This window comes from Homalodisca vitripennis, chromosome 4, assembly GCF_021130785.1.
Source record: "Homalodisca vitripennis isolate AUS2020 chromosome 4, UT_GWSS_2.1, whole genome shotgun sequence".
NCBI lineage: Eukaryota > Metazoa > Arthropoda > Insecta > Hemiptera > Cicadellidae > Homalodisca > Homalodisca vitripennis.
Genome location: NC_060210.1, coordinates 43,215,822 through 43,228,415, shown reverse-complemented (window position 1 = coordinate 43,228,415; position 12,594 = coordinate 43,215,822). Strand labels below are relative to the sequence as shown.

Sequence of the window (12,594 nt, the reverse complement as noted above, 5' to 3'; positions counted from 1 at the left end):
ATATGAAATACACGTCAGAATAAGCCAATAGAAACAAATGCAAGGTTTCCATAAATAGTGACTGATTAGTTTTTGTTGCATCACACAATAGTTTTGTTTTGTTACCGTTTAAGTAAATCTAGTCAGTAGGAGCACTATTCGTTACTGCAGACTGTTTTGTTTGTTTTTATTTTGAAAGCAATCTTAAATCAAGAAAAATCAAGTATTATATTAAACCGTAGATAGTGTAAAACTAACCTGTAACATTTACTTGCGCAATATGTTTTAATAAAATATTGTTATTTTTAAAGATGCAACTGACACGGTAAGGAAGGGGAAAACTAAACGTGGCAATAGAAACCCCAAAACTGTACTAAGAAAGAGACGGAGGAGAAGAAAGATAAAGATAGTGAAAAAAACAACAGCCTTCTCTCTTGGTTTCAAAGTGCTTCCCAAGTAAGTATATTTAGGTATATCTTTAAACTGCTATTTAAATTATATCAATAAGACATTTTGTAATTAATTTAATAATAATATTTTAATTGTCTAATATTTTAGTAGAACGTATGTAATGGCTATTCCAAAAGTAACTGCCGTTTGGTTATTAAAAAAAAACCCTAATCAGATCAACATATTTTATTATATAAATGTGAGAACAACCTATTTCCTCTATTTGTCTAGATGATTTCCATTAATATAAAAGCAGTTATCATACTTTTTTACTAACTTAGAAATGCCTTCTTGAAAAAGTTCTGCCGTCTGCACCTCTAGCCAAACAGTGACAGCGTCTTTGAGTTCATGGTCGTCATCAAAATGCTGAAAGCCAAGTCACTTTTTCATGTGCATAAAGAGATGAAAATGTATCTGAAAACTCAGAGATTGTGAAATGTTGATCTTGGCAACAAGTTCATCAAATACAACTTATGGCCTACCACTCCTTTCTTCGTCGTAGATGTCTGTTTGTCCACTTTTCAACAAATTAACCCATTCACATACACTCCCACTTTTTAACGTACACATAACGTTTTGCCCATAAGCAGCACAATTCCTTAATATTGAATTGCTGTAAAAAAACCTAATTAAAAACCTCACTTTGCATTTGAAGGGAAACTCAATGCAAATGTATAAAAAATAAATGAGCGCTCGTACAACCCTCTAACTGCCACAGCTAGATGCTGACGGACCTGATGCCCGCCCCTGTGTATGAGAGAGAGCCCTACCCCCAATACTGGAATAGCCCTCGTAGTACATGGAGTATAACAGGATTTCAGACATTTCCCATCATTTAGTTACAAAAGATATAACGCAACGTTTCTAGAATTGAAATCTACACCACATGTCACATCATTTAGTTATAAAAGATATAACACGTTTCTAGAATTGAAATGTACACCACATGTCACATCATTTAGTTATAAAAGATATAACACAACGTTTCTAGAATTGAAATCTACACCACATGTCACATCATTTAGTTTTAAAAGATATAACACAACGTTTCTAGAATTGAAATCTACACCACATGTCACATCATTTAGTTTTAAAAGATATAACACAACGTTTCTAGAATTGAAATCTACACCAGATGTCACATAATTTAGTTATAAAAGATATAACACAACGTTTCTAGAATTGAAATCTACACCACATTTCCCATCATTTAGTTATAAAAGATATAACACAACGTTTCTAGAATTGAAATCTACACCACATGTCACATCATTTAGTTATAAAAGATATAACACATTTCTAGAATTGAAATCTACACCACATGTCACATCATTTAGTTATAAAAGATATAACACAACGTTTCTAGAATTGAAATCTATCTACACCACATGTCACATAACAGGCTTCACTGAGGTTCCGTGCAAAATTTCTAGTCACAGTATGTGTTAGTGTAGTTAGGCAACATGTATTACTATGTCACATGTTAAAATTATAATAATAGTACTAAGTTTATTTACAAAGTTATTTATTATGTGATTTTCTCTTTGGCATCATGGTTACCCATAAGACCGATGAAAAAGTGTTCACTAACGTTAAACTAAATCCCATAGAGTAACATACACCATCCTCAAACTTGGTATTGCCTTTAAAAAAAAAATGAAACCATACGAAATTTCAGGTCTATAGGTTAGTTTGTTCTCATAATATCATTTGACAGATGGACAGACATATATATAGAAATAGATATAATTTTTCCAGCCTCTGATAGGTGAAAGTGATAGGTTTTACTTAAAAAGCTCAAGCAATAAAAGTGGCATCTTATCCTCCAAGATTGTTTAGAATCTTTGAAACTGTAGTAATCAATGTTAGTATCTCATTTTCAGTTTTTTGTGAAGCAGATCGAAGGTTACTTAGTGAAATAGACAAAAGAAATCTTTTCCATGCTGCTTCTCATTCCAATCATGAGAAGTTGTTTTTCTTAAATCATGGCATTTAGTCAAATGGCATTTCAAAGCAAATACCCACAGAAAATTCTTATTAACATAGTATAGTATTTTATGGTAGATAAAATATGTGAACATTTACATTTTTTTTAAAGGTTAGTCATAGATATTAGTCTTTATTTGAAATTGTCCTGCTGGAATTATTTGAAGAAATTTTAATTTTACTGTGTGTGAATATGGATTATGATAAAAGAGTTTAGAATTTGGCCTACCTTAATGTAGGAATGTTATTGTTCTTACAATGCTGAACCCAAAGTTTAATATTACTATGCAGGTTGCCTTTTTAGGCCAATTAATAGCAGCAATAAAGAACTAGTGTAATTGTAATATTTTTTACCTAGAAAAAGTCATTCAAAGATTTAAAATGTACTTTATTGTTATTTATTACAACGCTTGTTTTGTAATGCACGTCAAGTTTCTGAGTAATTGGTATGTTCAAAACAACAAGAATTATTCCTTGAGCATCCCAATACACAATGGCGATGATTTTTCTTGCTGACAGCAATTGCAGACGTTTCCTTTCTTGGGATGGAACGGTGGATTGATGCTTCTAATGAGACAACTAAAAGGATTCCCCTCCCTTTAGGGGGCTATTTGATATGGTTCAAGTAATGTATTGATAAATATTGTTGTTATAAGTCATTTATTGGTGAATACATGTGTTCCCATTCCATTGCCTGCCGTTTTGTTTTACAGTTGATGTGCGTTACCCAAGTCTCGTCACCGGTTATGATACAATGGAAGACTTGGTTACCACTTTTGTCTACAAAAAATGTCAGTGCTGCAGCAAGTCTCTGTTTTTTGTGGTCTTCCGATAGGATTTTCTGAACCCACCTGGCACAACATTTTTGGTCACCAAATTTACCAACCACAATTTCATGAACTAATCTCTGTGAAATTTGAGGGAAGTGTTCTGTAAGTTCCGTAATCGTAAAATGACGATTTTCAAGGATTGTTTTGTTAATTTTTACCACCAATTCATTACTCAAAAGACTATGCCTACCAGTGCAATGCTCATCACGAACACTGGTTCGTCCATTTTAAAATCAATGTACCACTGCCTCACTCGGCTTTTACTCATTATTCCTTGACCGTACACATCACAAATCTGATGACAGATTTCAATTGGTTTGTGGTTTTTTGCCAACAAAATCCTTATCCCAGATCCCACTTCACAACTGTGGGATTTTCAATTACAGCACTCATTTTATCATTCCACTGTATACAAGGTGTGTTGGGCACAATACACAGTCTACCACAGCTAGTTAAGTACTGAGTGTAGGAACACTGACACTGAAATGGCAGCACTTGTCCCGCCCATTGACACTCCATTTTAAAATATCTGTTACTTTCTGGACAGCCCTCATACTTTTATTTTCATCTTATTTGACTGTAGTTAAAGTTCTAAATTTGAACATTTCTGAAACTGATTTATTACTAAACTGGATTTTGTTACAATTTGTGTTATAATGTAATGATTAAAACAGTATTTTTATCCAAACAAGTATACTTTTGGCTTTTGATTGTAAGTAAGTTGAAAAATGTATAGTTATTTTACATTCTTTGAAATGCTAAAACAAATTCAGCTTTTAAATTTATAATAATGTTTATGTTCACAAAATATGACTATCAGGAAAGTATATTGTTGATTGTAATATGGTTCATTAAAGATTAAACTTAACTTGTTTGAGTATCTTTTGTACAGAAAAGAGTGGAAGCAACTGCGTAACAAATACTTGAATATGCAAAGAGATATGATGAGGACATTGAAACAGAAATTGTCCAATTCTCACAGTTCAGAAACCCGTCAAGGTTCAGAGGAGGCATTGATCAAGCTAGAAAATGCCTGCAAGTCTGGAACTGTCCTTAAAGTCATCTTGGAAGAGCCAGTCACAAACGTCCAGGCTGCAAAGGTATTCTTCCTTCTACCTATTACTAAACTCTGTACCACCCACATGTATTGATGCATTTTCCAGACTATTCCTTTTTATCTGTAAAAACTACGTGAAGAATGTTGGTGTTGTTTTAGTTTTAAATGGTTATAAACTAATACATTCTCTACATTATAATTTTGGTTATACATTTTTACAAAGCCATTTTAGTTATGTACACAAATCTAATGTAAGCAAGTTATGAACATTTTGTTGTTAATTATTTAACACATTGGAGTCTGGCTCGCTATTTGCTGTTTTTATAGCCCGGTCTGCATAAATTAATTGGTTTTCAGATTTTTTTTTTTAGAAAACTGTTAAATATTATGTATAAGATATTATATTTTCTTGAAAGTTCTATCTTTCCTCTTTAAAATGATATGTAAAACTGTATTCCTATAACATCTAATTAATTTTTTTTTTAATTTCAAAACTTAAATTTTTTGAAGAAAAATAAAAACTCCCGCATGTCTTGTATTACTTGAAAACTAACTTTTGAATAAATAAAACAATTAATTTCAATTTTTTTAAAGGCATTTACTATATACATATTTACAAATAATTATTTTAATTGCCAAAAAAATTTCAAATGCTAAAAAAATTATTGTTGTCGTAGACAGACTGACGATGTGCTAGGCCACGTCAGTGGATAAACAAAAGCCTCAAGCGGGTATGACGTAGTAGCGCCTAGCGGAATTTTTCTGAACTAAACATTAAAGCTGGCTTTCTAATGCAGCAGACGGCACTCGAATATCACTCGAGCAACTCCGTATATCAATCGGCAAAGCTGTGCTCGAGTCACGCTCGAGCGCCGGCCGGGGTTTAAACAATGGCGCTCGCGTCTGGCTCGAGCGTAGACTCGAATGTGTTAAAATTATACAATATGAATTTTGTGAACATGAAGTTCAATAGTATCAGTTGAGAAAGTTATAGTAAATAAATTAGTCTAAAAAACTTAGCTATAATAAGAAAAATACTAAGTTTTGTATATTACACGTAAATATATGGTTAACGAATTACAGTCTACACTTGCGTGCCTCTTCAACTTAATAATTTTTCTTTTGTGTTGGAGTATTCTACATTGCACCCCATTTTATTTCTTTAATAATATGATTAGTTTTACTGAAAAAATATGAAATGCAAAACTTTTTCATCATTGCAAAATTTAAAAAATATCATTCTCCACCATATATACTACAGTAATCATTTCCTGAAAAAACTCTTCTTAAATAATTACAAACTTTTTCTCTTGATAACTTGAAAGTATGTGAAAAAATGTTAGGTACATTTAGAACGGATCAATTTTTTAAATTTGTATTTTAGCATCAGGACTCAGGAGAGTAAGATTTGACAGAAAACCCCTTATCATGCACAAGAAGTGACCACACACCCTTAAAACTATTGAAATTTCATAAAATAAAATAAATTACTTGATCAAATTTTATATCCCTCTATAGAGTTATTCTAGTAAGCTTAAGTTCACAGGCTTTCTCCAATCTCAGTGCACTGCTCCACTGATTTCTGCTTATCAAATTAATAAACAGCATTAATTACATTTATAGCTAGATGTCTGTATAACACTCTACTCCACTTTGTTGACATTTTTTCTATCCCCTCCACCATTTAATAGTCTAGAACTGTCTCCTTATAATGAGTAACACCAAAGAAGTCTTTTAGAGGCAGAGCCTGCAGGTGAAATTTTCATGTATCAACCAGTACGAGTCATGCAGTGTTACAAAGTATTTAATGGCGCTGGACAAAAACAAGCAGGTTGTAATACCTGAATGCTGTTGCAAAATAAACTTGCAAGAATGCTTATGGAACCAAAAGCAACATTATATTATTCCTCGGCTCGACTGAAGTATGTTTAGAATAGCTTAACAGTTGCTTAGCCTCCTCCAAAGCCTACTAGTTATGTCCATAGAAGTCGGGTTTTAATCATTGGGTGAGGGGGGATTCATACAATTTAGTTTCAAAAAGTATACAGTGGACAATAAAGTTAAATTAGTTAACACTTATTCTTAAAAAAAAAGATTAAAAAACTTTAACTTCTGAAAAGTTAGTTTATATTATGTCTGGTAAACATAGTTAATATTATTTTAACCCTTTGAGGTCTCAATAAAAATTGCTTCGACTGTCCTCAGGTCGTATTTAATTTCTGTTAGTTTACAGTTCTTTGACAATACACAAATGCAAGTTTTAAATCCCTTTTTCTGCAACTTTTTTATTTTTTCTCTTTATATATCAATGTAAATAACCTAAAAAGAATGTTTACATTATTTTATAGTATTTTTTTATAACTTTAAGTAACATTTAAAAAATATAAAAAAGAAGTATATAAATATAAAAACATAATTTTTATTTTTTTATACATATGTAATAAACCAAAATGACATGAATACAGGTGAAAAGGCACTAGGATCTCATCAGATACATGTTATTCATTATATAATATTATATATAATACATTATATATATTATAATTTTGCCTTAGTCCAGCCCTAGGCCTACTTTGGGTAACACGTCTAGCTCTTCCTCTTAGTCTACTAGTTTGTAGCCTAGGCCTAACTCTATTATTTGCATCTCCTTGTCCTACTTCTATCACATTATCCACGAATTGATCAAATTCTTCCCCATCATTACCTAAAGTTTCCAATCTAAACACATCACTTTCGTCGTCTAGGTTACCGGCGACTAGGTTACCGTCATTTACCACAATGTTTTCAGAAGAATTTTCACTATGATTCAACTAACAATCACTATCACGGTCTTCTTCAATAATCTATTTTTCATTTTGGATACTAATTTCACTGAAAATACTATCACAATCATCTAATTCATCTAATATTTCGTCATCGTCAGTAAAACTTTTACTTGGACCAGCCATATTTGTAAACATGGCGCAAGTGCAGGCGTCAGTTGTATTGGTCTTCTATTTTCACTTCCAATGCCTCCTATATCGTGAATAAAGATCGACGTAGCATTCACGTAACCAAAATAGAAGTCCAAAGTACCGAATAACTCAAATACCGAACAGCAATAGGTTAGAAATGGACAAACAAGCAGTGACATTATCCGGTCGACCTATTGTCGACATGCGAGCGTTCAGCGAAACTGCCGCGGTCGACCTATAGTCGACGACCGACCGCAAAGGGTTAAGCACTCTTTAAATTTTAGTCTTGTTTTTTAATAAACATATTCTTGAATGGATAGTGGAATGAAGCAGTTTTGTTATATTATTATTATATTTAAATTGTGTATTTTTTATTGTTGAAGTAAGAATGATACTATCTACTTTTAAACACTGTCCTTTCTCTTATTGTTTTACATTCCATTTGAAAGCTGTGAGGAGTTTTGAACAGGCTACATAATGATGTGGTTTTAAAAATAAGAAAATTGAATATGAAATTCTAAAATATTTTGTACATAGAAACCAGATGATTTTGAATCCCTAGACTGTCTATATACATTACACGTAGACAAGTAGTGTATTAAAAATAGGTGTATTTAAATTACATTTTAAATTAATATTGTTTTAAGCTGTTATGTTTCCAAAATTATACTTTCTATATGCAAGGCACATATTGTTTATAGGCCCATTACACAAAATGTTTGGAAAAATTACTAATTGTGTAGAATGTATTCAATGATGCCAGTTTCAATGTCATTATTGCATTACATCCTTATACGACTTGACTTATTGGGAGTTATTAATATATGTAATGAATATTTAAGTTATGACTAAGTAATATATGTATATATAATTTTTATGACCATTATTTATTTAATAATATTGACAATTTTAACAACATATCGAGAATTTGTCATACAATATGAAAGAATAACAACTAAAAAGTTTTGTTGTTCTACTTATTTTAGCTCAAAATAACCATTATGCTATTATGACATGTTTAGTTGCACATACATACACATATATATATATATAGATTTCAAATGTTTCACTATTCAAATCACTAAGGAAAGAGTAGAACACTTGAGTCTGTATAGTTTAATTTTACACTTGCGGATGGTTTGCAGGGAGATTTGCGAATTCACCCGGAGATCCGATACATTGATGTAACAGAGGGCAGCCCTGTGGCGTATCTTAGGACATCTACTCCCGAGGTGGCCAACAGTGTGCTCTCAGCTCAGCATTGGTCTAATGTCCAACTTGTACAAGGTACTAATTACTGTTCATATTACAAGAAAACCTTAATGGAAATAGGGGATTTTTACTATAATATTTGTTGAGAAATAAATAAAATATAAAAGCAAATCATATTACCATTAAATATATATAAAGCTACTAGCTGACCCGGTGAACTTCGTTTCACTTACCTCTTAACATAAACCATATTAATCTAAACCCTAATTATGTCTTGCAGAACCGGTAACTTTATAAAGGCATCATCATCATAGTGTAGGCCATGCTATGGCATCTTAGAACTGTTCAAAATTCAATGAATACAGCGCCTTCCACACCGCAGCTGTTGAACAATGCCACAATAATTAATAAAAAAAACATAAAGGTGTTATTAAAAAGATGTTTTAAATTTCTGTTAGATCAAGTAGTGTCAGATCGCTTTGTTTTTATAATTGGCTTAATTCGTTTGTAACGTGATAGTCACTTTCCTTTAAATTGATTGATTGATTTGTTTTTATAGAAGAAGAACTTTTACAATGCATTGTCCCTTTTGCAAAAAGTGGATAGAACGGCAGAAAAAACTACCTGTCCCAGTTTCACTAAAAAATTGTTAAGATGCGACGAATGTTTGACAATAACCGCTGATACTTTCAACTTTTGTATCAAGTGCGGTCACAATTTGAGCTGCATAATAAGAATTAACAGGGCTAAGGAACAAAAAAATCAAGTGAAACGACAATTGTTATCAAAACCGAAGTTCGTCTCAACAATGCTATCATCATCATCATCATCTGAAGGAATAACATTTTCAGAACTTTATTTAATTGGTAAAGAATTCAAATATTTGGATGAGATAGAAGAAAATCAGGAGCACTACATCGGCAATATTCTGGCTGTGCCAGACTTGTCCGAGTCACCGAGGCTCCCGCCACGTCGTCAGGTCCTAGCGAGCAAATTGAAGACATCATTAGCAAGCCGGGTTTATACATAATTTTGATATAGAGGTGGAGTATTTTAATTTTAACCCTAATCATTCAAAAGTTATATTGTTTAAAAATTCAAGTGCCGAGAAATTTAAGAAAATATGTTTCTTACCATAAAGACTGATCAATATATGTTTAATTTGATTTTTCGGCACTATAATTGATTTCTGGATCGTAGGAGCTGTTTCCCGCGGCTTCGCACGCTTTTCGTAAGTTTTGCCCGCGTATGAGCATTTCTGGTTGAAGTAAATTATATTTCCAACCCCGATGTAGATTTTACCTTGATGTCACGATCAAGAAAATATGTCAAAAATGTATTGTACATGCATAATGTATTTTATTACAAAGTGGTCTACCACTCAACCTTTAAGTTCAACCAAAAATTTAGTTTAGACAATTATACATCATAACTTAGCGCCTTCAAATAGCGTTTCACTGTTTAATATACGTATCTATCTCGTAATTGCAGGTTATAATGTGCAGGCGCTTTGAAAACTTTTCTTCATTTTATTCGTTTATATTCACGACATAAGCGAATAATTCAGATAATAACTATCCTATCTTCTAAGTTAGACTAAATTACGGATACATGTGAAATTTGATTGAAATTGGTTCAGTCGTTTTGGAGTTTATTGGCAACATACATCGTGACTCAAGATTTTTATATATATAAGATAAGTTTTAATTATTTTTGTACCACTTTTTTAATTGAATATTTCCTTTATTTTACAGGAGAAGAAGAATCGGAATATTGGAATAAAATTATGAGGGACCGTGAAGAATATTTTAAGAAGAGTAAACCAAATCAAAGGGGACGTACAAAATTGTTGAAACGAGCTGAGAAGTTTCATGGAAAACAAATAAATGAAAACTCCTTCATGTAATAGTACATTTGTATATAGCTTTTGTTACAAAGTTGTTAAAGTGAGCAGAGACACTTTATTTAAAATATATAAACAACTGACAACTTTTAGATTTTAATAGTACATTTTGTACATAACATTTTTACATTATTTGGAAAAATGCTTCTGTGTTCATATTGTAATGTAATATTTGTTAAATAAATTTAGTTTATATTATGTACTGTTTCCTATGTATAAATATAACTCAATGATTATGCCCAATTTAATATGAGGTGTGTTCAATTTTTCATTTAATTTCATCATTTTTATTTGCCACAAAAATGAACATCATTGACAAAGTCATAAATAAAGCTCATTATTACAGCCACGTCAAAATCTTAAAACTAACAATAATTAAGGTTATACAGCACAACAGTTATTGTAACAGAATACAAAAACACAATAATCATTAAAAATCCATATTTTTAATTTTGAAAAATTCATCTAAGCTATAAAATTGATTCTCCAACAGCTAGGAACAGAAATTATTTTTAAATCTGTCAGAGGGATATGAGCTAATTTGCCTTTCAACAAAATTATAAACCTTCAACGATACCACAACATGACTGTTAAGGATTTTGCTTCAACGACATTGTCCAATTTCAGCATAATTTTTATTATGCGTGTTATGGCTATAAATTTCATGTTTAAATTTAAGCAAATTTGGATTTTTATGTACATAGATAACTTAACTCGTATATAAATTTATAATAGTTTGGAATCGGACGTTTTTGAAGTGTGGTTGCTCTCTAGGCTCACACTTTTTAAGTTCTAATAGCCTTCTTCTGCAGTAATAATATTTCTTCAATCCTAGAGCAGTTACCATACAGTACTAGTCCATATCTAAAAACAGATTGGAAGAAGGCAAAATATGCAGCTGTAATGTAATTTACTGGTATTATATCGTTCAGTCTACTTAAGAGATAAATAACTCGTGACAGTCTTTTATTTAAGCAATCAATGTGTGCTCCCATGTCAAATTTTTGTCTGAATTAACACCCAAGAACTACTATATTTAAGAAACCATCATCCAATGAATCCGAATTGTGCCTAAGATTAATAAAACATTCATTTAGTTTTATCCTTATTAAGCAACAACCCATTTGCATGAAAACGATTTGAGGCATTTTTTAATGTATCATTTACCAAAAATTCAAGATCATTAACATTTTTACTGACATTAAAGAAGGTTGTGTCATCTACATATTAAATGGTTTTCGAGTTAACAGACAAAGGCAGATCATTTATATAGATTAAGAGAAGTGGGGAACCCAAAACGGAGCCTTGTGGAACGCCCCACTCCATGGTAGTTTCCTCCGACCACTTACCATTGACATTTATCAATTGTCTACGATTAATGAGGTATGATCCAAAAAAATGTAGATTCTACCCAGAAAATTTTAATTTAGCGATTTTACCATCAACACAATCAAAGGCCTTGTTCAAGTCACAGAATGTAGCCTGGCAAAGTCCTTGTCCTCAAAAGATAAGTGTACCTGTCTAACAAGCTGATCCAAAGCATTGAAAGTTAATTTGTACTTTCTAAAACCATACTGTAAAGGATTTAAAAGGTTAAAGTTTTCAAAAAAAGATGTAATTGTTTGTAAACCATTATTTTATGCTCTATATGCTAAACATAATTCACAAATATCTATTCCAAAAAAAGCTGTAAAATTCTAAATTTGAAGCAAAATTAAAAATTTTAAGACTAATAAGTATCTAACCTCAATATTGAAAGAGGTCATTCAGATTCATTTGGGTGGAGTGAAAAATTAAAATAGGAATCTCAGAACTGGGTGTATGTCAATACCTGTGTAAACCTCAGATCATTACTGAAAAATTTTAATTTAAAAAATTAATTTTTAATCCGTATTAGTCTTAAAATTTGTAATTTTGCTTCAAATTTAGATTTTTACAGCTTTTTTCGTCGGAACAGGTATTTGTGAATTATGTTTGGCATAGAACATAAAATATTTTATTCATACTTGTTTAAGGACATGCAGAGTGGCAGTTGTGGAGAAGATGCTCGGCATCATATTTAGCCGGCTCCGGTGATATCAATTAGACTCAAGTCACATCACTGACCATAGCCGTTGGCTGTCAGCCTGTGTAACCAGTTTTATTGCGTTGTGTCATCATGTTACATGTTCGCTCTTGTTTGGAGTTATCATTCAGTCTGCTATGTAGTTATAGTTACAGTAA

The 12,594-nt window shown here is 31.7% G+C and overlaps 1 protein-coding gene across 1 annotated transcript in view; it reads left to right on the top strand.

The window, feature by feature from the left end:
- LOC124359221 (la-related protein 7) overlaps positions 1-10,619 on the top strand; it is a 29,716-nt gene extending 19,097 nt beyond the window's left edge. The window contains exons 6-9 of the mRNA XM_046811787.1: positions 291-435; positions 4,138-4,345; positions 8,402-8,543; positions 10,223-10,619. Of these exons, the coding sequence (XP_046667743.1) occupies positions 291-435; positions 4,138-4,345; positions 8,402-8,543; positions 10,223-10,374 (647 nt within the window). The 3' untranslated portion in view covers positions 10,375-10,619. The remainder of the gene's footprint in view (positions 1-290; positions 436-4,137; positions 4,346-8,401; positions 8,544-10,222) is intronic.
- The last annotated feature ends 1,975 nt before the right edge of the window (positions 10,620-12,594 follow it).